This window comes from Procambarus clarkii, chromosome 64 (genome assembly GCF_040958095.1).
Source record: "Procambarus clarkii isolate CNS0578487 chromosome 64, FALCON_Pclarkii_2.0, whole genome shotgun sequence".
In the NCBI taxonomy this organism is placed as follows: domain Eukaryota; kingdom Metazoa; phylum Arthropoda; class Malacostraca; order Decapoda; family Cambaridae; genus Procambarus; species Procambarus clarkii.
The window spans coordinates 15,058,461-15,085,597 of NC_091213.1; the positions used below are offsets into that span (position 1 = coordinate 15,058,461).

The following is a 27,137-nucleotide window of genomic DNA, read 5'->3' on the forward strand; positions in this document are numbered from 1 at the left end:
GCCTGCGGGCCGCACCAAGCAACAGCCTGGTGGACCAAACTCCCCCAAGTCAAGGCCGGGCTTGGGGAGTAGAAGAACTCCCAGAACCTCATCAAGCAGGTGGGCATTACCGCTTTGTGGCGCGCTAACACTGGGGGCTCCGTTTTGCCATGCTGTTTGTGCTTTTTATAATTCAAATTGTTTGTGCCCGCGGCTGAGATACGAACCCGAGACTTACAGCTGGGTGAACGGGCGAATTTTGCCAGGAAACTGATGCTTTCAGAGTAGTTGTTTGCCAGTTTGGTGATGGGCTGAAGGCCCTCCAATCTCAGGAGGTTTATTATGGGCATCATAAATGTATACGGACCAACTAGGAAGCATACAAAGTCCTGTACAAAGTTCTCAATGTATTAAAAATTTTTGTTTAATTGTGCCTTAAATAGCTACTTAGCAACACAACTCATGTATCGAGTATGGTGCTTACTCAACATGCTGAGTACCATCCACTCAGGTTACTCAACATGGGGAACTCTGCAATCATGAACACAAAATCCGTAATCATTTGCTTTGTATTTGAACATGACGAAGGGACTCGTAACTTCGCTGGAGTCATTAATTCCGGCGTTAAGTAAACAGGAGTGAACACGCATAGCGTTGTTCAACACACTACTCGCCTCGGTTTAGATTGGTGTTGGACCTGACGGCACGAGGGATATTAAGGCCGTCACACTAGCTTACTGACCAACCAGCAAGTGTAATTTAGTTCTTAACATAGTCCACGATTGAAATAAACTGTGTATACAACCCAGTAGTGTTGTGCGAACACCTCTCAGTGTATATTATATATATATATATATATATATATATATATATATATATATATATATATATATATATATATATATATATATATATATAACTGAAAACTCACACCCCAGAAGTGACTCGAACCCATACTCCCAGGAGCAACGCAACTGGTATGTACAAGACGCCTTAATCCACTTGACCATCACGACCGGACAAAATGACATACCAGTTGCGTTGCTCCTGGGAGTATGGGTTCGAGTCACTTCTGGGGTGTGAGTTTTCAGTTGCATATTGTCCTGGGGACCATTCAGGCTTGTTCGCATTTGTGTTCTCACGTGTGCCCCAAAGAATGAGGTGATTTGGTAAAATGCTATGCCCAAGATTACTATCCGAGTGCCGGCGGTGGGGTGGTTCAAATAGCCTCGGCTATCACCTCATTTTGTCCGGTCGTGATGGTCAAGTGGATTAAGGAGTCTTGTACATACCAGTTGCGTTGCTCCTGGGAGTATGGGTTCGAGTCACTTCTGGGGTGTGAGTTTTCAGTTGCATATTGTCCTGGGGACCATTCAGGCTTGTTCGCATATATAATATATATATATATATATATATATATATATATTATATATACTGTGTCCTCGACTAAATGGCTCAATCCGAGTCAGGTGGACGGAGTAACCAGCCCATTCTCCCCCCCCCCCCCCCTCTTGATTTGCCACTCCGTAATTATCAAACCACTTAACCTGCTAGAAACGTACGAACCCAGGGAATTTGCAGGAGAAAGCGTCAAGCAATTACGGCTATATAGCACTTGAAAGGGGTCGGGATAAGAATTTGGGATGGGACGGGGGGAAGGAATGGTGCCCAACCACTTGGACGGTCGGGGATTGAACGCCGACCTGCATGAAGCGAGGCCGTCGCTCTACTGTCCGGGAAGAGGTTAATAGGCTTCATGTCCGTGGGTGAGTGCTCATGCAAGTGGCATTAAAGTTATTAAGCCAATTGTCTAGTTTGGAGAACTAAACTGCCTGAAAACTCATTTCATTTTCAGGAGCTCTGAATTGTCTGCGATGGAGGCTCATCGTGTCATTTGCAATTTGAAGTAATTGATGACAAGCCTCGTTTTCTCTCAGCAGGGTTGAAATATCAAATTCATGAAATACAAACCCATTCATGTAACAGATAAATAAATGTTCCTTCAGAAACAACAATGGTCATTTAAGGACTTGTTACGGAGGTAATGTTACTCCCGTTTACTTTTAATATATACTTAAAGAGTATATATTGTTGATTTGTGGAACCAATTACCGCGTATCGTGGTGGAGGTGGAGTCCCTCGATTGTTTCAAGCGTGGGTTGGACATGTATGTATATGAGTGGGATTGGGTGGTTATAGATAGGAGCTGCCTCGTATGGGCCAACAGACCTTCTGCAGTTACCTTTGTTCTTATGTTCTTAAGATTGATCACGACCTTCTATGGTTGATGTCATGTTGGCTATGACAACACAAGAGGTTTTGCGCAATTAGCCAGGTAAAGTCATTATAATGAGAGCGCACTGAGACAATACGATTATATAGCAGTTGGAAGGGGATGAAGATCTAGATCTGGGATAGGACGGAGAGTAGGAACGGTGTCCAACCACTTTAGACCATTGGGGGATAAAACGCCGGCCTATAGAAGCGAGGCCGTCGCTGTACCAGCCAGTCCAAGATATACAGGTTTCTAAGAGTGCTTGTAAATGTTTATTAAATCTTATTATCTGTGTTTAATTCCTACCATGTGGCATTGGGCGCCGGTGGATGTGTGGATAGCACGCTGGGCACGTAATCCTGTGGCCCGGGTTCGATTCCCGACGCCGGCGAGTAACAATGTGCAGAGTTTCTTTCAGTTCCTTTCCCTGATGCCCCTGTTACCTAGCAATAAATAGGTACCTGGTAGTTAGACAGCTGTTACGGGCTGCTTTCCGGTGTGTGTGAGAGAGAAAAAACAAAACAATTAGTAGTTAGTAACAGTTGATTGACAGTTAAGAGGCGGGCCGAAAGAGCAGAGCTCAACCCCCGCAAGCACAACTAGGTGAATACATGCTGGCTAAATACTAGTGACGTGTCTGTCTAACGTCCATAGAGTGATAGAGTCAACTTTTAATGCGGAACGTTTCTTCATATAATATATATATATATATATATATATATATATATATATATATATATATATATATATATATATATATATATATATATATATATATATATATATGCGAACAAGCCTGAATGGTCCCCAGGACATATGCAACTGAATATATATATATATATATATATATATATATATATATATATATATATATATATATATATATATATATATATATATATATATATATATATATATTTCGGGGGAGACTTGTGAGGCTCCCACGACTCAACTTGCATATTGTCTTCCCCTAGCAACCCCCCCCCCCACTGTATATAAATATGTCCAACTCTTAATTAACATCTTATAATGTGATGAAAGTGTTTGTATTATAACATGTTGCGCCTCGCTCCTCACGCTGCTTCTCCCCATGCTCTCGCCACAGGCTGAGAGGTCGAGGCCGGACTCCAAAGGGCTGCACAGAGCTGAGCGGCGCCATTATCTACGACGATCTGCCTTCCGCCCCGACCATCGTGCCCGCCCGTACACGCCCACGATTCAAGCCGGTGCCCATTGACGGGGAAGAGATGATGGGCATGACTATGGGCGTGCACCTGTACACCCCCGAGCCCCGCAGTAACCCTCCTTCAGAGCACCTCTACCAAAGCATCTCCTCAGGTACGTCTTGCTGGGGGATACCTCGTCTCTGCCCCGTTAATATTCCTTACCCTAACTTAAGATCTTCTAGTAAATCCATATTACTGGGATTATTTTATAATAATATATATAAAGCTTTAATCGTAGTTCATGCTATAATGTAATGTGTTCATTAAAGTGTGCCTCGAGTAAGGTTAGTTTTGTCCTCCCCACAGGAAGCGAGACGTGCAGTTACAGCACCAGCGACGCAGCGGGGCAGGACGGCCGGGCTCTCCTGAGGCCGCCACACCCCAGGGGCGTGAGGGCCTCCACTACCCTAGCGGACACGGACAGCGAGGAAGAGCCCCTGGCTCCCATCGGTATCCTCGGGGATCCCAGCGATAATGACACCCCAAGTATGTCTCCGGCCCACTCCCGCTACTACTGCGCCAGTGCTCCACCTCTCACCTCCTCCCCGGGCTCCGACTACGAGAGCGTCTACTACGTTGGTGGCATGCGACGCGGACGCCCCCCGACGCCACAGGAGAGGGGTCTGCCTCCTCTCCCATCCCGCACCGATAGGTTTAGAATATACTTCTCGGTGGACAGAGGACAACACCGGGCGCCCGGGAGGCGTGGCAGACGGCAGGGCCATCATCACCATCACCCGAGGAACCCGCCGGAAGCGGAACCCCTTTACGAAAACCTCACTTAAAATTGCACCATTAGATTGAGCACTAATAAGGGACGTCTTGCAGCACCTTAGTCGGCCTCTGGTGGTCCTCTAGTGGCACTCTTACTCGTTTTGTAGATCTTAGATGAGCAGTCATGACCACTTAAGCCAATGGCTCAGTGCTCTCGTTGGATTACAAGACCATGAGAGTGTAAGGAGCAATTGATGCTTGGTGTGTGTGTTCGTATGTGCAGTGCTCAGTTCCGTTTGATCTCAGGTGTAGCGGATCCTCTCCGCTGTAGCGGGCCCGACTGGACAGGTGTGTACGCCCGACTAAACAATTGTGTTGGAAGATCGTTCTGGTCTGCCGTAGAGTTAAATAGGAAAGATATGTGACCCTTGGCCGCTTAACAGGTGATAACTGGAATATTGAACTGGAAGCAATTTTATGGAAATACGGTGACTACATGACCTCAAGGTCTTCATTAGTATCAGAGGGACACGTTAACGTGTGAGATGTCAAGCTGGCAGCGAGTGGTGACTCATATATCACTCAACACTCAAGTTTTCAGTGCTTCGTTGCACACAGTTGGCAGAGCCTTCACTGCTCGGGTGGGCACCGCACCTAAACAATCCTCTTAAGAATCAAGACACGCTAGTGTTGCCAGGTGAGACTTTTATTAGAGGAAAAAGTGTTTAAAGGTTGCTAATAAGAGCGCAATAGACAGCGTGAAGACTCTGGGCTAAGTGACTGGGTGGGAAGAGATGTGACTAGTGTGTTGATGTGGGAACTGTGTTTAGCGAGTCTGGCAAGACGTTCGCATGACGCTCAGCTCTTCTCAAAACGGCATTTTCTAAATCACTTGAAGATTTTTCAGTGAATATTATAACTACAAAATTTTTAATTCATTTGTATTTCAATAATTGAATCTGGCGCTACGTGTGTGTAACATACAAAGTCAAAGAACAGAAGGATATTATTTTGCTAGTTATTTTTTTATTAATGCCAGCAAGTGTGACGTCTTGAACCCCTAGATACAGTCCACACACTGACACGGCTTAATAAAGCAAGACTAGGCTTCAGAAATGGACCCGACATGTATGGTCTGTTAGTACGACTTGGGTGAGTACGGCTTCCTCGCCTTTAAAGAGTGCGTCCTGTCACACCTCGTGTCCGCTTGCTTGTCTGGACACCACTTGCTTTGTACCGTGTATGTTGGAGGGATTGATGAGGAAAGACATTACTAAGCAAGGCTGAAAAATATGCTGAAAAGTTCCAGTCACAACGTCAGAAAAATGTGCTCTTAAAATCTCTGAACCTAATGCAGAATTATTTTTTTTGTAATGTTCCTTAAAACTGCAAAACAGATGGGCAATGCATCACGCTTTAGAAAAACAATGAAATGTGTAAGTAAAACTCCAGGAAAACGAAGCCTTCTCATTTGCAGGCAGTAAGGAAATATGTGCAAAGCTATCAACAGAACACAGAGTTCCCTGCGAACTTGTCAACAAACCAAGGAAGGTTGCTGACACGCAGCAGCCAGTAACGCGTTTCAGAAGATTGTGAAGAATCCAGAACAATTTGCTGACGCGTCCAAGGATCTTGTAAGACATCACATGAGAATGTGAGAGCTTAAGGCAACGTTTGAAACACACCGAATATTAGTTACGGTTAAGGGATTTTTTAATATGCACATGGAGTTTTTGCTTTATTTTTAAATTGCAAAATATAAATGTTTAACATATATTTATGAGAAACCCATGATTGGGAAAGGGAGACTGTAAGAGTCAAAGAAATCTTAAAAGTGCGAGGAAGTTGATCCAGTATACCCGGGACTGCCAAAATACCCAAGAATTTAGCACCATTGAAGGGAAGGGAACTATCAGGACACAGCGCCATCACGACTATATAGCACTGGGAAGTGATCAGGATTTGGGATGGGACGGGGGGGGGGTTATAATATGTCTGAGAATCTTTAAGATTCCTCAGGGAGATTTTAGGATAGCCAAGGAGCATAGGAAGTAGGGAATGTTGAATGAAACGTGACGTGTTTGGAGGTTGTGTAAAGGCGAACACACATACAGTAGTTGGTGTCATGTTGTCTTGAAGGTGCAATCTAGTCCTTGACGTCCGAGCACATGCTGACTTCACCCGTATCACTCACTAGTTAATATAATGTTACACACACACGCGCGTGCGCAACTGATATACTGTATATACCTAAACAGCAGCGTCATTGTAAAGTTATTGTCACTCAAGTATATCCATCCATCTGTATTCACATTTATACAGATATACACACACTCATGCAGGCGTTCACAAGCACACTAAAATACATCTGTGTGTGTACAGGCAACATACACTTCTTTACTCACTCCCGTGAGCCCTGCATTCCCACCCGTGGGCCCTGCTTGACACATGCGGACCCTGCATTCACACCGTTGGGCCCTGCAATCACACCCGTGGGTCCTGCATTCATATACCTTCATTCATATATTCTTTGCCAACTCAAAATTCCGGCAACCCACATCACCGTCGTATTTTTAAATTCTGTCCTAACTTATGAGCTGAGTTTACCCCACACACCAAACATCTCAACAAGTATTTCCTTAATTTTAAGTCCTGAAACACAAGATACTTTATATTATTTCACAGTGATTTCCCTGTAAGTTTAGGCAATAATAATTGTAATGGAAGAACATATAATTTTGATTTTACGGGGAAATGCATTTATATCCAGCTCATACTTTTGGGAAGAGTTTGAAAAAGTTTGATCTTAGTTACTATTCTTACATATCAGCGTTCAAACTTTCAGCCACTGTATTGCCTAATCTCTTCACACATTCTTGACTTTACATAACAAAGAACATTGGTTTTATTTTCATAAATTCTATTCCTTTTACCTGAACAATTATCTAAATCTTTGTTACTCAAATCTTGTTTAATCAAGATTTAAATTTAATCTTTGTTTAATCAAATCTTTGTTGAACACTTTGTGAACTCCTCAAAGTAGAATACGTTGTCTTAAGTTACTATACTTAAGAGATTCTGCCACTGTAAAATGTTCCAGGATCATTGCCTATCAGCCGTGATTGGTGGCCTTAATAATCCTCCCGCGGTTGATAGGCCTTACAATCAACACTAGAATCCACTGTCGGAAAATCGCCAGTGACGCATCGTTTGCGAGTTTGAGGAGGACTATTGGTGATAATTACAATTTACGTGTCAAGTTTTTGTCTTTTAAATAATTATCAAAAGGCACCAATGTAGCAAAGTTTCTGTCTAAGGCTCTTTTAAGTTGTTTAACTAATTATGATCCTAATCAAAATTTTAGTTCAAGCATAGACAATTTGAGTTTCCATTTAAAAATATTTTGTTTTCTATTTGTATGAAAATGTGAATTTTGTTTAATGTCAACATACCTTTGTGTTTACGGATGCCATATTCCAATTATTTGTTAAAATCTCCAACAATTTATATGTCCTCTGTTTACACCCATTTTCTTTGTGCTGATCTTTATCTAAATATCTTTGTACGGTATTCATAAACACATTCAATCGCCGATGCACCATTCTCCTCCCCGTCACTCACCAACAGTTTACCTCCATTAACATTGCTTCTGTCTCGATTACTCTTCTTTCCATATCCAACTTCCCATCTTCTCTCACATGGCAACACCCTATTTTCTTTTATTCCAAAAGATTGATTTGTTGTCGTACTAACTAGTCATCATAATGTCTATAATTTGTTTCATTACTCATAAATAATGATAAATTTTGTTTTTATGTTACATTATTTTTTATTAAAGCGGTGAGTGCTCAATGTGATATACTTATATATTAATATGTTTTATAAGAATCTATTGTATTATTCAGACAGCTTGTGTTTACTTTAAACCTTGGGGTAACTAAGAGTCCGTCCCCCACAGCAGAAAATGCCCCCCCCCCTCCTTAATCCCTATGCAATCCCATTTCAATGATAATCTTTTGCTCTCCATCCTTCTTGGTGGAGTCCTGGCTCCACCTCTCTCTCCTAGGCCTATACCCAATCAATTTGAACCCCAGGCCAGAGTCTTTGCACGAGACCTGGATGGTAGTCTCAGGCTTACTGGGGAGGACATGACAGACCTCACTGTAACCACACAGCACAAGGAGAAAACTTGTGATCCAAAGATTATGATACCCAGGTGGGTGTGACTAACCTGCCTCGTATTAATACCATCACAAGTGCTCACTTACTAACCAGCAAGAATCTTGTTATCACAATTAGGTACATTTTCATTTATGGAGCTACCTTACACTATATGAAGGGTTGCTTAGTGTCAACAACTGGCTATGCAATGCTAGGAAATCCCCCATTTCGCAGGATGTTTGGTCATACCTGTATGACAAGCAGGAATACTTGGGTCCTGAAGATAGTCCAGGACTAAGGCATGTATATACACCGAGAAATGGGGTACACGTGTAGATGTATACGGTATACTCCGCGTGGTCAGGTGGTGAGGTGATTGTATATATTACTAAAGCGAATATGTTCACGCGTTTGTATTCTGAGCTCGGTAAAGTTGGGAAGGTTTAAAGGTAGAGGCGGGGAGGGTGGGGCTGTGACGAGGCTCAAGGTAAGGGGAGGTGGGCTGGGACGAGGATGAAGGTAGGGGGAGGTGGGCTGGGACGAGGATATAGGTAGGGGGGAGGTAGGGTACGACAAGGATGAAGGTAGGGGGAGGGAGATGACACAACAGATAAAGAACATGACGGAGAGAGAACATTAATACAGCAACACCAAGTACTGCTGACCTCCTGTGTAAGTGTACACAACAACTGATGATTATCATGCACGGACTGCCCTTGCTGACTCTCACAATGGTAGCAGAAGACACAATTTAACTATCTGCTATAAGCCAAACAAGTGGAAAATTTAAATGAAAAATATACGGCATATGTTCCACTTTGCTTGGTCGAATGTATAACTGATCACCAGCGGTTACTCTCATATCTCAGAGTCGTAAATCAGCACCATTCTTCATATTACACAATTGCATACCACGCTATGATGCACCACCCAGCATGCTTCGGATGTACTTTACTAAATTGTGTTCAATATCAGTGACACTCACCAATGGTAGTCCGTGCATGATTATCATCAGACATTTTGTCCACCATAAGCAGCAGGGTTGGCAGTGGACGGTGTTGCCATGTTTGTGTTCCATATCTATCTTGCTCTTATCATCCACCTTATGGCCGGTGTACTGACAGTGTGTGGGGGAGTTCAGATGTTTGACAGGGCGGCTTGTGAGGCTCTTATGGCCCGAGATGAGAGGCGAGACAAAAATATGGACTTGTGGTTTGAAGCCACTTATGTGTTTGTTGTGCATAGACACTTTAAATGCACTTTGTTTTCATCATATGCAAATTGCATCTAGCCAAGTGCTGTTGTGTTGAAGGATAACAAACAGGCATCAGCTAATTATCTGGCAACCATATTCCATATTCATAATTGTCATATGCCATCTGTCCTGGCAACATGTCATATGTTGATGATTGGTGTTCTGGACAATTTCTACAATGACATGATATCAATATTTTGAACAAGATGGTCTGACATCTCCAGAAGTCTCCCAAGTCTGTACCAGATGTCTCACAGACACTGTTGATCAGCTACTTCACTCCAGCATCATCCTCAAGATCACTGAGCGTTCTGTAAAACCTCATTTGTCTCTTTGAGGTTCTTGATGTCATCTCGTGCTGAAGAATTAAGAACTTCTTATTTGTGTGTGTGTGTTTGGTCTGAACTAATTGTCACCATTTGAGGTTTCTTATAAGCTTTAAATTCTTCTAATTTCTTAGAATTTAATTATTCTAATTCTTAGAATTTATAATTCTTATAAATTATTATAAGCTTTACCTGTTTGTCTAGTAATTAGTTTAAGGTCTTCCAGTTTATGATCATCATAGTACTTGTTCTGTCTTAACTTCCTTGAGGGAATTTTGTTTTTTTTGGTATGACTCTAATTTTGATGGCCCTCATGAATTTGATTTATGAGGCCATCAAAAATGTACAAAAATGTTGTACATTTTCAGACTCATAATTTTTTTTTTTTACCAGTTTTCAATGTAGTTTATGAACACATTTTTTTGCTCTTGGTGTTAGCTTACGTGTTGTGAGCTTAGTGTTAGGTAAGACATTATACACATGTATGTTGGCTGCTACTGCTAAATGGTCAGACATTAAGTCATCCATAATATCAGTCTCGTGAGTCGTGTATGACAGGTTAAAGCCAACACACCTATCACCTCTCCTCCATACATATTTGCGTTGGCTGATTCTTACTGATAAGTTGAGCGTGACCATATGCACTGAGAAGTGCCATCAACCCTCTACCATAGCTATTAATGAATTGTGAATAGCATTACACCACCAATTAAGATTGTAGGAACAGTATTAACAAAATTGGGTGGAGCTGTATGCTGGATAAAGTCACTCATCCTTTGGGTAAACGTAACGCCATAGGGACAGTATGAGGCAGCACCATTCATCCTGTGAGTAAATGCTTCTCTATAGCAACATGTACAACATCTCTCAATATGAAGAAAACCAGGGGCCAGATTCACGAAAGCAGTTACGCAAGCACTTACGAACCTGTATATCTTTTCTCAATCTTTGGCGCTTTGTTTCCAATTATTAAACAGTTAATGAGCTCCGAAGCACCAGGAGGCTGTTTATAACAATAACAACAGTTGATTGGGCAGTTGCTTGTAAACTGTTTAATAAATGTAACCAAAGCCGTCAAAGATTGAGGAAAGATATACACGTTCGTAAGTGCTTGCGTAAGTGCTTTCCATGAATCTGGCCCCAGCACTGTTTTCCGTCACTTGTACCCAGACTCGGCTGGGACTTGCTTAACGGTCTCACGTGAACAGAATATCTAATAAGTAAATTAACATTTACCAAACCCTTCAGCTTGTGTTGTTTGCAATTTAATTCAGTTTTGTCCCTAAATGGTCAGGTAGTGTTGCCAGACTCCCAGACAGCGTTACCAAAACCGTATCCATTACAATACCGTTGTGGACAACAAATAAAAAGAGACATTGTTACCAAACTCACTACACGAATATACAAGGTAATTATCAGCAGCGCTGAGCAATATGACTATACAGCACTTGGAAGGAATATGAGAGAGAGAATACAAGGAGAGGACTGACGCTGGGATATAAGGATAAGGTGAAGACACTGTCCTACAATTTGGATAATCGGGGATTGAACACCGGCCAGCAAGACGCTATCGCTCAACCGGCCAGTTCAAGTCAGTGGACTGGTTAATATAATTTAAGTAAGATGGACGTGTTACCAAAACCACAACGAAACCGAACCCGTTTTCGTAGTCGAAGGTAACCCCTTCGGATACCGCGCGGTGGTATCCGAACCTCCGTATACGCAGTGATACCAGAATCAGTTCCCCACCCGGGATGGTTCATAGCGCGCCGTGATGCAGCTATACCAGAGTCTGTCTGTCTGTGATACCAGAGTGATGGCAGATGCTGTCCTCCCCCCTTAACACCAAGTGAGAGGCGCCCCCCCCCCCACCCCCGTTAACACCAAGTGAGACGAGAGTGTAACTGCGGCTGCGGACTTGCATTTCCGCCTGCGTTACCCAACTTGTTGCTGGTGGTCCAGTTGCCGCAGCTTCCTCACCCACCGCTTGCGGCTAACCGCCATTCACACACACCCCCTTCCTTTTAGCACCCCTCCCCCTCCCTTCCCCCCCTAGCATCCCTCCTCTTCCACCCATTACTTCCCATTGCCACTACCATTAAAATCCCCCTCCTTCCCAACCCCCCATCTTGCCGCCACCTCCACAGACACATATTAGAGTCGAGACCCAACAGCTAAAGCTCTGACCTTTAAGCACTCGTAACAATATAGCGAATAAACAGTTTCAAGAATACATAAAAAGTTTGGTATTGAGTAAAACTTAATGCCCCACACACACACACAATGATTCAAACCATTATATAAGGTGTCGGAAATATAATAGTTAGCAACCACCATGACTTCTTAACACCCTCCTCCCCCAACTACCTCCACCAGGTGGGGGTGGTGGGCCTGTCTCCACCTACACCCCCTCCCCTACTAACCCCCCCAATGTAATAACCTTACCCCAACTCCCCCCGCCCCGCCCCGCCTCAGCAACCCCCCACCCCCTCACTACGAGCGCGTCATCGGTGGTGGGCTGAGATAATGTCTTCATCACAGTGGGCAGGACTGGAATGGGAGGGGAGAGAGGGTTTATAGAGGGATAGAGGAGGGGGGGGGGGAGAAATGGGTGGTAATAGAGCAGGATGGGGGGAGGAAATGCTAGGGGGCACTCCCCAAACAACACGTGTGGCCTTCCACACAAGTCTCCACAACTATGAAGGTAACACCAATGTGTTCGTACTCGGGTGTGTGTAATACAGTGTATATACGTTATGATACGCAAAGCACATATTATGGTATTAAGATATACGCATCTGAATAGAGCCGCGAGGGTGTGGGGGGTGGGGGGGGGTGTCTCTCTCCCCCCGGCCTTCCCTCGCTTTACCTGGTGTAATGTCTTCATCAAGGTGAGGGGCGGCAGGTGGGGTGCGGGGCCTCACCTCGCCCGCCACCCACGGAGTGCCGCCCGCTGACACACTGTCTCCCTCTCTGACCGTCCAACCACTTGGGCTGGACGGTAGAGCGACGGTCTCACTTCCTGCTGGTTGGCAGGTTTTCAATCCCCGACCGTCCAAGTGGTTGGGCACCATTCCTTCCCCCCGTCCCATCCCAAATGCTTAGAGTGATCCCTTCCAAGTGCTATATAGTCGTAATGACTTTTCGCTTTACCCAGGTAATTCCTTCCTCCATTCTCTTTCTGACTGAGTGGGTCTCTCTCTCTCCCTCCCCCGGGCGGACACAGCTGCCATCACCCTTCCTCGGGCTCACACTGGAGCAGCATGAGGGCCCCGGCCCCAACAGGCCGTACCCAACACACTAACACCAGGATGTATAAATGCACGCACACTAGTGCTCACGCGGAGACTGCCCCTGTTGCGTAGCGTATTCTATTTCGTCTGGGTTCGATCCCTTCTCAGGGAGGATTGACTGGGTGCCAATCCTTAACTGTTCGCCCGTGTTCGCTCAGCACTAATTGGAGACCTGGATGATAACTGACTGGCAGGTGGTGTTCCAGGGAGTCAGAAGTCGTCCACTGCTGTCAGTGTAAACAAGACGAGGGAGAGGCGCACATAGACGCCGCGTACTCGGTCCCTCTGAACACGCACAAAAGGGGCAACCGGTATGGAATCCTCACGCAAAAAAATGACATAACTGGGTACAAGTGACAGGATGAACAACCCAGCGGGTTTTCTTCCTAATGGGGAGTGTTGTACATGCTGCTATGGCGGTGTGTTCACTCACAGGATGAGTGACGCCGCCCAATAAACTCCTCCCCCCCTCGGGGCAAATTTTAAAATAAATATTATTAGAAAAATGACATATGCGACAAGTATTGTACCAGAGGAGAGTGGACCGCTACAGGTGAGGGAACTCAACCTCGCTACACTAGAGGTAAGGGGAGGGAATTATCAGGAGAAAGTGCCAAGCCATTACGACTATATATAGCACTTTGAATGAGCATAAAGCACAGTTACAGCCCCGCTCCTGTGCCAAATAAGTACACAACGGGCTCACCATAGCCCGTGCTACTTGGAACTTTTTGTTCCAAGTAGCGAATCTTAAAACAACAACAACAACAACGAATGAGCATAAAGACTTGGGATAGCATGGCAGAAAGGAGTGGTGCCAAACCACTAGGACGGTCGGGGATTGAACACCGACCTGCAAGGCCGTCGCTCTACCATCCAACCCAAGTGGTTGAGCAGAAAGGGGGAATTCGGAGGTGATATGATAACCACGTACAATATATTAAGAGGAAATTAGAAACTGAGAGTGGACCATAAGGACACGAGTGGAAGCTGGAGACCTCGGGAAGAACATCTCAAGGTGAGTTACAAGCAACTGGAACTGGTCATAAGAGGAGACAGTTGAGGCGAATTTAGTAAACTGCTCCAAAAGAAAGTATAACGAGAAGCATAAAGGACTAGGCGGTGGAGAGGTGGGGCCAGGGAGCTACCGCTCGGCCACGTCAACATATCCAAGTGATAGGAGAGTACACCCTCGCACATAGGGAGACAGAGAGGCAAACTCTCTCCCTTTTTGACGCGACGGCAACCCCCTGCCACCCGTCCGCCCCCTGCCACCCATCCGCCCCCTGCCACATGTCCGCCCCCCTGCCACCCATCCGCCCCCTGCCACATGTCCGCCCCCCTGCCACCCGTCCGCCCCCTGCCACCCGTCCGCCCCCTGCCACCCTGTACATGACGGTGGAGGCCGCGGACGGGCCAGTCACAACAGCCGCTGTCATTACCACTCACAGCCCAGAGTTATATTTACCGCCTCATCACTAAGTGTAATATATCACCGTTCTCCCCACAGCCATCTACCTAACTCACAGTTCCTTCCCACTGACTGTGGTGCCTCCCTCATGCCTCCTCCATCAACACTCTGCTCTCAATGTTCCGTCACTCATTCTCTTTTACCTCATATTTTTTACCCCCACTCTAACTTGCCTTCTTCCCTTATTCCTACCTCCTTTACCCTCATCTTGCAGAAGATACTCATTCACACCCGTCTGTATCCCATCCCAGGCTCCTGTCCCTCTCCCAGCCTCTTCGTCCTCCTCCGAGCCCCCCCCTATCCTTTCCCCCCCCCCCATTAGTTCCAATCCGCACCTCAATCACAAATTTCATGGTTACCCGTCTCGGTCCGTCCCTCTTCCAAGGGACGGTCCGCCCATTGGAATAGAGACGGACCGTCCCGACTAGTTGCGGAGTCGCCAGTCGCTGTGGAGTCGTTAGCGAGTCGTCGACTTCGTTCCGAGACGACATCGGAGCAATGTGGTCTTCGTAGCAACAGTTGTCGACCACGGAGACCTGGTCGACGACCGGGCCGCGGGGACGCTAAGCCCCGGACACACCTCAAGGTAACCTCATCCTTGTAGTAACTCAGTCGTCCCAGTACTGCCATAGTCGTCGTTGTCATCCCGGTTTGTGTCGTTGGTGGAGATGACTCTGTATGATCTACTTGCCTTGCTGGACCTGTCGTGGGTGGTGGACGGCAGCGGAGACGATATCGGTGATATAGGTGGTAATTGTGATGTGGTGGATGGCAGCGGCGGTTGTTGTGGCGGACGGCAGCAGCGGCGGTTATTGTGGCGGGCATCTGCAGTGACTGTGGCGGTGGCGGACGGCAGCAGCAGCAGCAGCGGCGGCGGCGGTGGTGGCAATGTTTACCGAGCCATAGCAGACGCTCCCTGGGGGCCGTGGCCTGGCCTGTGTAGTCAGTGAGCCAATTGAGCAATAGATTGCAGTCAGTAGATGGGGGGCAAAAGGGGAAGTAGAGCGACACATTGCTTAATGAGATAGTTATACAGTGTGTGAGGACGTCCCCCTTAACCTTAGACTGGCCTCATAACTCCCTAACGACCTCAGTGGCATCCTGTTAATGGGTCCAGTTGCGACAACCGGAATTCCTGTGGGGGTCTGTTGGCTTGGAACTCCTGGAGTCCAGGTCTGAGGATGCCCGATGCACTATGGGAAGAGGCTATTGCCTAAAGGAAAGTTCCTGAGCTGTATCTGTGGCCTCTGGCACCCCGGACAGTTTTAAGACTCTCTAGGGGTATCTGCTGATGTTTCTATAGGTTTAATAGGTCCCTGTTGGTCCCCCCTCCAATGTTTATCACAAGCTCCTAATGAGTTTGGCAGGTCTCTCTCTCTCTCTCTCTCTCCCCTCCACATTATCTCAATAGTACTATCCAAGAATACCAGGACCTAAATCCCAAGGCTTAAATCTACTAATATTGAAGAGAAACCGGCGGAGAAGTTGAGGAAAGTTGATCTTGTTATGCAAATGAATCGTCAGAGTGAGGAAAAAGGTAAGTATTTTGTGTAATATATACGTGTTGTAATTGTTAATGCTATTTCCTGTGGGTTTGTTATGGGTTCATTAATCTCTGCAGGAATACTTGATGGTGTTCAAGGGGGAACTTGATTAACGTCTCCAAAAGATAGTTGATCAACCGCGTATTATTTCATACGTTAGCGTGCGAGCAACTGCGTCTATCAGCCTGACCCAGACCACCAACCAGGAGGCCTGGTCGGAGATCCTGGGAACCACCTTAAGGTAACCTCAAGGTAAGGTACATCATCATACTACAAAGTCACCAGTCAAAATATTGATGAGGCTATTGAATTTTCGTCGGCGTCAGGAAATTTTTCCAGACGCCTGAGCCCCCTGAGGCGTCAGGAATTTTTCCTCTAATGATATGACCTAAAATCCTCGTCACGTGTCCACAGTATTATTACTTATAGATAATGGACACACTATGAGCTTGTCCCGCCCACAGGTCTCTTATTCCATGATCGCGTACAGTGATCTTAGCTAGATAAATGATCTTAGATCACTACCCTTCTAACTTCATCACAGTTCAGAGGCCAAGAAACCTGTATCTAGTACATCACAAATACAAACTGCTAAGCTTATGGAACATTTCGGTTCAATTAATGATCCCTAGTATGTGAGTTCAGTTCCTGAGCCTCTAACATTTTCTACTACCACCCACAGGAAAGGTATGGGATTAATACCACGTTCAGGACGGGTATGGGGTCCACAACCACTCACAGGATGGGTCTGGGGTCCACAACCACTCACAGGATGGGTATGGGGTTCACAACCACTCACAGGATGGGTATGGGGTCCACAACCACTCACAGGATGGGTATGGGATCCACAACCACTCACAGGACGGGTATGGGGTCCACAACCACTCACAGGATGGGTATGGGATCCACAACCACTCACAGGACGGGTATGGGGTCCACAACCACTCACAGGATGGGTATGGGGTCCACAACCACTCACAGGATGGGTATGGGGTTCACAACCACTCACAGGATGGGTATGGGGTCCACAACCACTCACAGGATGGGTATGGGATCCACAACCACTCACAGGACGGGTATGGGGTCCACAACCACTCACAGGATGGGTATGGGGTCCACAACCACTCACAGGATGGGTATGGGGTTCACAACCACTCACAGGATGGGTATGGGGTTCACAACCACTCACAGGATGGGTATGGGGTTCACAACCACTCACAGGATGGGTATGGGATCCACAACCACTCACAGGATGGGTATGGGGTCCACAACCACTCAGGATAGGTATGGGGTCCACAACCACTCACAGGATAGGTATGGGCTCCACAACCACTCACAGGATAGGTATAGGGTCCACAACCACTCACAGGACAGGTATAGGGTCCACAACCAACCACACACAAATCTTGAGAAACCTGTGTAAGCAATCATTCAGAACCTTATATACCACACATGAGAGAACAATCCTGGAGTATGCGGCCCCAGCATGGAGTCCATATCTTGTCAAGCACAAGACAAAGCTGGAAAAAGTTCAGGAGGTATGCCACTAGGCTAGTCCCAGAAGTAGGAGGCATGAGTTACGACGAAAGGCTGCGTGAACTGCACCTCACGTCGCTGGAAGACAGAAGAGCTCGGGGAAATTGAAAAAAGTTTATTGAGGTATAAATACACATAAAGGATATGAGGTACACATACACAAAAATTAGATAAGCTCGGGGGAGATATGATAACCACATACAAAACTCTCAGGGGAAATGACAGCGTAGATAAGGACGGATTATTAAACATGGATGGTACTCACACAAGGGACACAGGTAGAAGCTGAGTACCCAAATGAGCCACAGAGACATTAGAAATAACTTTTTCAATGTCAGAGTAGTTAACAAAGGGAATGCATTAAGCAGTAATGTAGTGAAGGTAGTCTCCATAAACAATTTCAAATCCAGATATTGATGGAGCTCAAGAAGCTCTGGAACCTGTACACGAGTAGATTAACAGCTGAGAGGCGGGACCAAAGAACCGCAGCTCAACCCCCGGAAGCACAACTAGGTGAGCACTCACAGAGCGCAAGAATGTCAACAAACTCAGCACCAATTTTCCAAGTTTCCTTTCTTCACAGAGAACCACTGATATGGCTCACGAAATATCTGTGTTCAGATTCTTACGATGTTCCTGAGAGTTAACTTGTTCACGAACAAAGCGGGGCAGTATCATACAGTACAGTACCCGGGCGGGGCAGTACCATACAGTACAGTACCCGGGCGGGGCAGTACCATACAGTACAGTACCCGGGCGGGGCAGTACCCGGGCGGGACAGTACTCAGGAGGGGCAGTACCTAGGCGGGGCAGTACTGGCAACGACCGCCAAGACGAACGTATCTGAGGCTGTATGCTCTCTCTACTCATTACTTGACCTGTAAACACCGTGTACCAGGTGACCAGTCCACCCCGCATCTTCTGGCGTAACTGTCCACCCCCCCCCCTTCCCCGTCATTCTTAACTGTGTCCCCCCCCATGTCAACCACCCCCTTCCGCCTTGCTTAACTGTCTGTTGTCTAACGTACCAACTCCCGACCTATTTTTCTTCCATCATATCGAGAGAGAGAGAGAGAGAGAGAGAGAGAGAGAGAGAGAGAGAGAGAGTGCGCAATTTAGCTAACTTTTATACCTCACCAGAACGTCATACTAATTACGTATTAACTACACAAATAACCATTTACAGGGTGAGGAATTGGTTGGCAGAACGAACAAGGGGAAAAGAGGAGAGGGGAGGAATTATCTCTATGATTCTTATACACAACATTAAAATTACGTATTAATTACACAAACTGGCATTAAAAAAGCATGATAATCGCATAATTGCGGGAGGTAATGCAAGCAGGGAACCTCGCACCGCTGCTCGCAAATATGATATCAAACTTTCTAGCCGTCAGGTCTCACAAGACTGGAGCTTTTTGTGCTGTGTGTGTGTGTGTGTGTGTACTCACCTAATTGTAATCTAATTGTGCTTGCGGGGGTTGAGCTCTGGCTCATTGGTCCTGCCTCTCAACCGTCAATCAACAGGCGTACAGGTTCCTGAGCCTACTGGGCTCTATCATATCTACACTTGAAACTGTGTATGGAGTCAGCCTCCACCACATCACTTCCTAATGCATTCCATTTGTCAAGCACTCTGACACTAAAAAAGTTCTTTCTAATATCTTAAACTTAACCATTGTAACAACCCTTCACCCCTATAACAACCCTGGTTCGTTCTTCGCTCACACTTAATTTCTTAAGATGTATTATGTCTTATGACCTTGTGAGAAAACTTAATTATCTCCGTAGAGTGGAAGTTGTTCACTCGCGGTGAACAACTTCCTTGGTAGTCTTCCTGCGTCTCTAAGCAACTTGTGTAATTTGTGTGGACATGAATTTTAACCAAGGGAGGAGGTAACTTTTGGTTAATTACAACAGACTACTACAAGTAAGGGAACTAGTAATTATTTGTATACTCAGGGATTACCCAAGATAGAGAAAGTTATCTGAAAATGAAAGAGTAATGAGTAATACTTGTTTACTGTTCTAATTTATTTTGCTAGACATCCTAAGTTTACCTGAATTGACCTTAAGGCCACTATCTCTCTAGTGGCTTCTGAAAGGTCTCTTCCCCCATTTGTCCGGATGATAGATAGATCTACAGGCAATAAGCAGATAAATTTCCAGTGTTTCCTGGACAATGGAGAATCGAACTCATATTAAACTTTGCCGTTTTCTCGGTCAGTCATTATTACTTATTACCCCTTGTTGCCAACTCCCCTCACAACACTGCCTCTCTCACCCCTCACAGCACTGCCTCTCTCACTGATCAAGTTCAACCTCTGATTCCTCATCCACCCTCCCCCTCCATTCTTGCCGCTCCTCACATCTGGACCGTATTCATGTCCTGTTAATGCTTTCCAAATTTAATATTGGTTATAATCGCGTGGAACTTCTCTATATAGCTTTTACCCGCTTGTTGAGATTATCACAATAACCAGTGGTCTCCGGCGGGCTGTTCAACACGACCATATTCAACTGTTTTAAAACTTTTCTGGTCAAATTTTTCTCCCGTTGAAGATCTGTTCAGAACTCACTACAGTGTATGTCCAAGACAATCTGAGTAAGTTAACGTATTGGTCAAAAAGAACACAAGGAACTCAAAATATATATATTTTGTCCGTTAGAGGGAGGGAATTGTGAGGGGAAAAGCGCCAAGCCATTACGACTATATAATACTTGGAAGGGATCAGGATAAGGATTTGGGATAGAAATGGGGAAAAGAATAGTGCCAAACTACTTGGACGGTCGGGGATTGAACGCCGACCTGCATATAGCGAGACCGTCGCTAACTCACAAGCAAAGCAGTCTGTTGATACTGGCTGCACCCTGCTAGGATTTCCCTAAAGCACTTCTCCACCGCACATGTCCAATAATAAACACACAACTTGATCCAAACTTTATAATATGTTAATAATAAATTACGTTTTATTTCAGATATTCTTCGAAATCATCGGAGAAATGTCCGAAACAAAAGGCACTCATATATTTGCAAATATCAAGGGGGAGACTCGTCCCACACCGCCCGGCGCCAGAAGCCACCCACTGTATCCCTTAAGTGGTTAATATTATTTGTTTATGCGTGGTGGTGATGTCTGCCTTTGTGTGTGTGTGTGTGTGTGGAGGTTTACATATAAGAAAAACAGAGGAATGGAGGACGTGTGTGCGCAGTCCGTTCTCCTAAGGTTTTCCAACGTCAAGAAAACGGTAAAATTAAAAGTGTCCTCTTCTAACCTACCAGAGGACCTAAAACAGAAAACGGGACAGTACGTCACTTTCGCGAGCCGCTTCCATTTTCTAGAACAACAATTTTTGGCCTTATGTAACGCATACGATCGAAAAGCAACGTTGTTTGTAAGGGGACAGGTTGAGGGAGATATGAGAGGGGGAAAAGTTGAGGATTGATGATGTGAACGTGGGAATCTTGTTTGGCCGGTTGGCTGAGTCAGACGTGTACAGAGAGAGAGAGAGAGAGAGAGAGAGAGAGAGAGAGAGAGAGAGAGAGGACGGAAGGGGGGGGGGGGGGGTGTTACAGCTGCATGACAATACCACAGCAAATTATAATCTTAAACATTTTAAGTTCGTCAAAATGCCTGACGATACTGTCAGCCTTATCCAAGCGCCTCTTAATTTCTGACTTCCGTAATCTTTAATTTCTACCAAATCTATCAGTCTGAGTCACTCCTATCTTCGTCTCCTTCTTCATTTTTCCAACTCATCCATATATTCCTTCGCTCTTACGTTTGACGCACTTCTTTCTCGGGTTTCGGCGCCTTTCTGTTTTTTTCCTTCAGTTCTCCATTTTCCTGAATTTACTGTCTCCTCCTCCTCCACACGTCTTGTGCAAATACGGGGATGTTTGTTCAAGGTTCACCTGTCACACCCGTTCACTGGAATATTGAATGATTAACACTTTTTATTTTACAACAAGGCATTGCAAATGTAAAGTTGCTCACCCAATAGTGTATATTTTTTATCATTCTTAAGATATCGATAATGGCTCAATATGCAGTTCCAGAAACGGTTCTGGAAATATTAGTGTTGAGACGAAAAGCAACGAATGATATTCTATGCCACCGTTACACAGCATAAAATTACTTGATCATACTTAGCGGTGGGGTCGAGGTATTGTAATTAAAAGAAAATAGTAAGTCATTTTGACTATATATCACTGGAAAGAGATGTGAGGACCAGGAGCTGGGGTACGAGGACCAGGAGCTGGGGTACAAGGACCAGGAGCTGGGGTACAAGGACCAGGAGCTGGGGTACGAGGACCAGGAGCTGGGGTACAAGGACCAGGAGCTGGGGTACAAGGACCAGGAGCTGGGGTACAAGGACCAGGAGCTGGGGTACGAGGACCAGGAGCTGGGGTACAAGGACCAGGAGCTGGGGTACCAGGAGCTGGGGTACGAGGACCAGGAGCTGGGGTACAAGGACCAGGAGCTGGGGTACGAGGACCAGGAGCTGGGGTACGAGGACCAGGAGCTGGGGTACGAGGACCAGGAGCTGGGGTACGAGGACCAGGAGCTGGGGTACGAGGACCAGGAGTTGGGGTACAAGGACCAGGAGCTGGGGTACGAGGACCAGGAGCTGGGGTACGAGGACCAGGAGCTGGGGTACGAGGACCAGGAGCTGGGGTACGAGGACCAGGAGCTGGGGTACGAGGACCAGGAGCTGGGGTACAAGGACCAGGAGCTGGGGTACGAGGACCAGGAGCTGGGGTACGAGGACCAGGAGCTGGGGTACGAGGACCAGGAGCTGGGGTACGAGGACCAGGAGCTGGGGTACGAGGACCAGGAGCTGGGGTACAAGGACCAGGAGCTGGGGTACGGGGACCAGGAGCTGGGGTACAAGGACCAGGAGCTGGGGTACGAGGACAGAATAAGGGCGTCACCCAACCACTTGGACCATCAGGTTGTTGTTTTAGACTCAGCAACTCGGAACCAAAAAGTTCCAAGCAGCACGGGCTATGGTGAGCCCGTAGTGGACTTACCTGGCATAGGAGCGGGGCTGTAACTTGGGCAAAAAAGGTATTAACAATTATGTTTAACAGGAGGCGGCGATGAGTTCGCAGCCACCTCAGACCAGGAGTCATGGACGCACTGGGAGAAGCGGCAGTGATGCAGCTCAACATATTTACACAAGAGGTCAGGTGAACCGTCGCTCAACAACTATCCTCCGAGTTCAACCAAGAGTTTGTGTGTGTGTGTGTGTGTGTGTGTGTGTGTGTGTGTGTGTGTGTGTGTGTGTGTGTGTGTGTGTGTGTGTGGTGGCCAAAATGGGAGAGCGACCCTGCATACAAGAACTACTGAAGCTTTTAACGTCAAAGTTAAATATCTTTTGAACAATGCATCCTGTTTTATAGCCCTTGATTCTTTTTATCTGGTAACGTTATCATGTCCTTAGCTCTGAACCTCACACTTTTCAGCACTGAACTGTATCTACTAATGCTTCGTCTATCCCCGTAACCTATCCAGATCATCCTGAAGCGAACCAGAGTCCTCATTTGTTATAATCTTGTAAAGTCTACAAATTTGCAAATTGATTTGATTGACTGTTCCAAATTTTTTGTGGTGTTGCTTTGTCCTGTGTTCAAATTGCTCACCTGTAGAAGCGCTATATACTCTGAGAGGCATACCTCGTTTCACGGTGTATATACAATAAGAGTTTACTTTAGATCTGGACAATATTCAGGACTAAAGTATACTTAATGTATGCTGGTTGGTCAGTAAGCTCTTGTCTTGGCCTAAATAACCCTCCGGAGGTTGATCGGTCTTAAGACCAAAACCAAACCAAACTCACATATATAACAAACAACAGAAACCCCAAACTGCTCTAGCTTTCTGCTGTTCTATCTTAGTGGTGCTCTAGCCTGCTGCTGCTCTAACTTGCTGCTTCTCTAGCCTACTGCTACACTTGCCATCCTGCTGCTGTTGTGGCAGGCTCCTGCTGTAGCGTGCCGTCGCCTGCAGCTGCTAAACGCTCCTGCTTGTGTTTCTACTGCTGTGTCTCCTGCTGCTTCCGCTTCAACTGCTGTCGGTGCTGCTGACGACTCCATCTTATCCTGGAGCCATCTGTAGTCAGCTGGTGAGGTGTTCTTCCTGTTTGTTCGCCGACGAGGCTTTTGAATCAGCCTGTTGCACACTCCCCCCATCCCTTCCCCCCCCCCCCCCAGACACACACACGAGGCGGGAAAGGCGGTTGTTAAGAGCCGGGACCAAAGAGCCAAAGCTCAACCCCTGCAAGCACGAATAGGTGAGTACGTCCTCGCGGCCGAGCAGACAGCGCTCAGGAGTCTTAGGTCAAAGAGCCCGGGGTACGAGTCCCGGTCGAAACAGAAACAAACCTGGTTGTCTTTATCTGATGCCCCTGTTCACCTACCAGGTAAATATGTACGGGAGTTATACAGTTGCTACTGGCTGCATCCTGGCGATGTGTGCATTAGAAAGAGAAATATATGCAATCGATATGATAGAGACAATTAGGTCCGAGTCGCTGCATTTGACAAACGACAGCTAGAAAGGCGGGGTCCAAGAGTTAACAGTTCGATTATGTGGGCACAAAAATAGTAAATACACACACTCGTAACAGTAGGGAAAATGGAATGAATTACATGAGCAGTTTTGTAGCAGCGAACTCCAATCGTAATGTTATAAGTAGTTAAGATAGGGAAATAGGTCAGGAGTCGTTTCATTAGACAACCTTCAACTTCTTCCCCCATACCCCATAGCCTCTTGAGGTTATCTTGAGATGATTTCGGGGCTAAGTGTCCTAGCGGCCCGGTCCTCGACCAGGCCTCCACCCCCCAGGAAGCAGCCCGTGACAGCTGACTAACTCCCAGGTACCTATTTATTGCTAGGTAACATGGGCATCAGGGCGAAAGAAACTCACTGTTTCTTGCCGGCGCCCGGGATCGAACCCGGGACCACAGAATCACGCGCCCAGTGTTCTGTCCGCTCAGCCACCTGCCTCTCCCTCCCATACCATATATGCCTCTCCCTTCTTCCCCTCCCACTTCTCCCCCTCCCCTTCCATCCCTCATTCATTGATTATCGATCTCTAAGCTACAACATTTCACCATAATATGTAATTTAACGCCAAGTTCATTGATTCTTCCTTTGGTAGTCCCTTCTTCCTCCCATCTCTGCCGTGGGCAACTAGGCATAGATCTACGGTACTGGGTGCCTGACAGCTGGGTGGACAGCGCTTCGGATTCGTAGTCCTGAGGTTCCGGGTTTCATCCCCGGTGGAGGCGGAGACAAATGGGAAAATGTTTCTTTTACCTTGATGCCCCTGTTACCTAGCAGTAAATAGGTACCTGGGAGTTTAGACAGCTGCTACGGGCTGCTTCCTGGGAGTGGAGGCCTGGTTGCGGACCGGGCCGCGGGGACGCTAAGCCCCGAAATCATCCCAAGATAACTTCAAGATAACCGTTACCACATCCTCACACTAGACACATAGAAGAACACAACCCAATCTGCATGTTATTTTATGCAGATACCAAAAAACATCATAAAAACAGGTTATTTAGACCACCACAACAGTTCATTGACTACATCTTTCACCATCTCCAACACCACTCCCTTTTACCATCGCCTCTGAAAATAGCTACTTTTTCCGCCACTCCAACCTTCCCCCCCCCCCCCTGCTACCACCAGAAGATAGCCACTATCTCACTATCATCATCATCACCCCACACATCAACAGTGACTGTCCCAGCTTTATATACTTTCCCCCCCTCCAATATGTAGCCTTATGCTTTCAATATGGGTAATAACCTAACGGGAAACCCTCCATTAACCGATATATATATACTTCTCAACAGGAATATCTCCTCCATACATAATGTCTGATTACTCCATAAACCCTCCCCCTTGCTCCATACATCTTTCACTCCATTGTTATACAATGTCAAATAGATTTTAATCACATAAAATAAGGCTTGCCCCCCCCCCTAATCTTCAGGGAGGATAAACTGCCCTCTAAGATGTATGCCCAATATATATTATCGTGTTTATATTTTTCTCACGTTGTTCCCGCTGGAATTTCGAGAAAACGAAAGCAATTTTGACTCTTTGGCAAGAGAGGCAAGGACTGATACACAGTATGATACATGTGTATCTATCATACACATGATAGATGCATGATATCATGTATCTTAATACATGATAAGGTGTATCATGTATTAACATGATACACCTTACCATCTCAAAGTAAGGTGAGCCGCTATCTTACCTCGAGATAATAAATTTGTGATTTATATACATTATATTTTGACGTTGAGGATTTTGACGTTAAAATGTGATTATTCGCGATCTATTACATATATATATGCGTTTAGGCCCTGCGCAATGCCACGCGTCCCATGACATCTCTGCGCAGCCTGAACGTCAACACGCGGCCGGTTCTCTCCATCATCCACCGTAACAAATTGCAACTGTTTGGCCTACCCAGACACGTACAAACCCAAGCAACAAAACTAATCAGCCGAGGCCGATGCATAGAAAACGTCAGCATTACGATGCTTTATATTTACCAATACACCGCAGTTTTAACGGATTGGTAGACTCCGTCAAATATACGACGTAATAGTTGAGCTCCTTCCCCCCTACGAGCAATGTCAACACTCAGCAGTAATATCAATTTCTGATTTTCCTCCATTATTCTTAATTCCCAGCTCTCTCATTCTTCCTCTCCGTCCTCCCCACCCTTCCCTTCCCTGCCCTATTCTTCCCTTCCCGTCCTCCCCACTCTTCCCTGCCCTCCCTACCCTTCCCTCACCGTCCTCCCCACCCTTCCCTGCCCTCCCTACCCTTCCTTTCCCGTCCTCCCCACCCTTCCCTGCCCTCCCTACCCTTCCCTTCCCGTCCTCCCCACTCTCCCTACCCTTCCCTTCCCGTCCTCTCCACTCTCCCTACCCTTCCCTTCCCGTCCTCCCCACCCTGCTCCAATTGGCCTCAGCACCCTGCACCAGCTGCCATCACCACCCTGCTCCAGCTGGCCTCATCACCCTGCACCAGCTGCCATCACCACCCTGCTCCAGCTGGCCTCATCACCCTGCACCAGCTGCCATCACCACCCTGCTCCAGCTGGCCTCATCACCCTGCACCAGCTGCCATCACCACCCTGCACCAGCTGGCACCCCAACCCTGCACCAGCTGGCACCCCAACCCCTCCTCTCCCCCAGGCCAATATAAACTTAGTGTTGGGAATAATCTATCAGTAAATCACGCACGTCTCGGTGGCTGCTAACTAGTTCACAATGGCGCGGGGTTGCCCACACTCACCGTGACGCGTGATCGTGTTATAGTGTGT

The 27,137-nt window shown here is 46.3% G+C and overlaps 2 protein-coding genes across 2 annotated transcripts in view; one reads left to right on the plus strand and one right to left on the minus strand.

Moving 5' to 3' along the window:
- LOC123769004 (uncharacterized) overlaps positions 1-8,102 on the plus strand; it is a 44,471-nt gene extending 36,369 nt beyond the window's left edge. Inside the window, exons 3-4 of the mRNA XM_045759937.2 lie at positions 3,360-3,592; positions 3,787-8,102. Of these exons, the coding sequence (XP_045615893.1) occupies positions 3,360-3,592; positions 3,787-4,265 (712 nt within the window). The 3' untranslated portion in view covers positions 4,266-8,102. The remainder of the gene's footprint in view (positions 1-3,359; positions 3,593-3,786) is intronic.
- Positions 1-27,137, minus strand: part of LOC123769005 (uncharacterized) — a 312,934-nt gene that overhangs the window by 167,800 nt on the left and 117,997 nt on the right. The gene's annotated exons all lie outside the window — the stretch shown is intronic.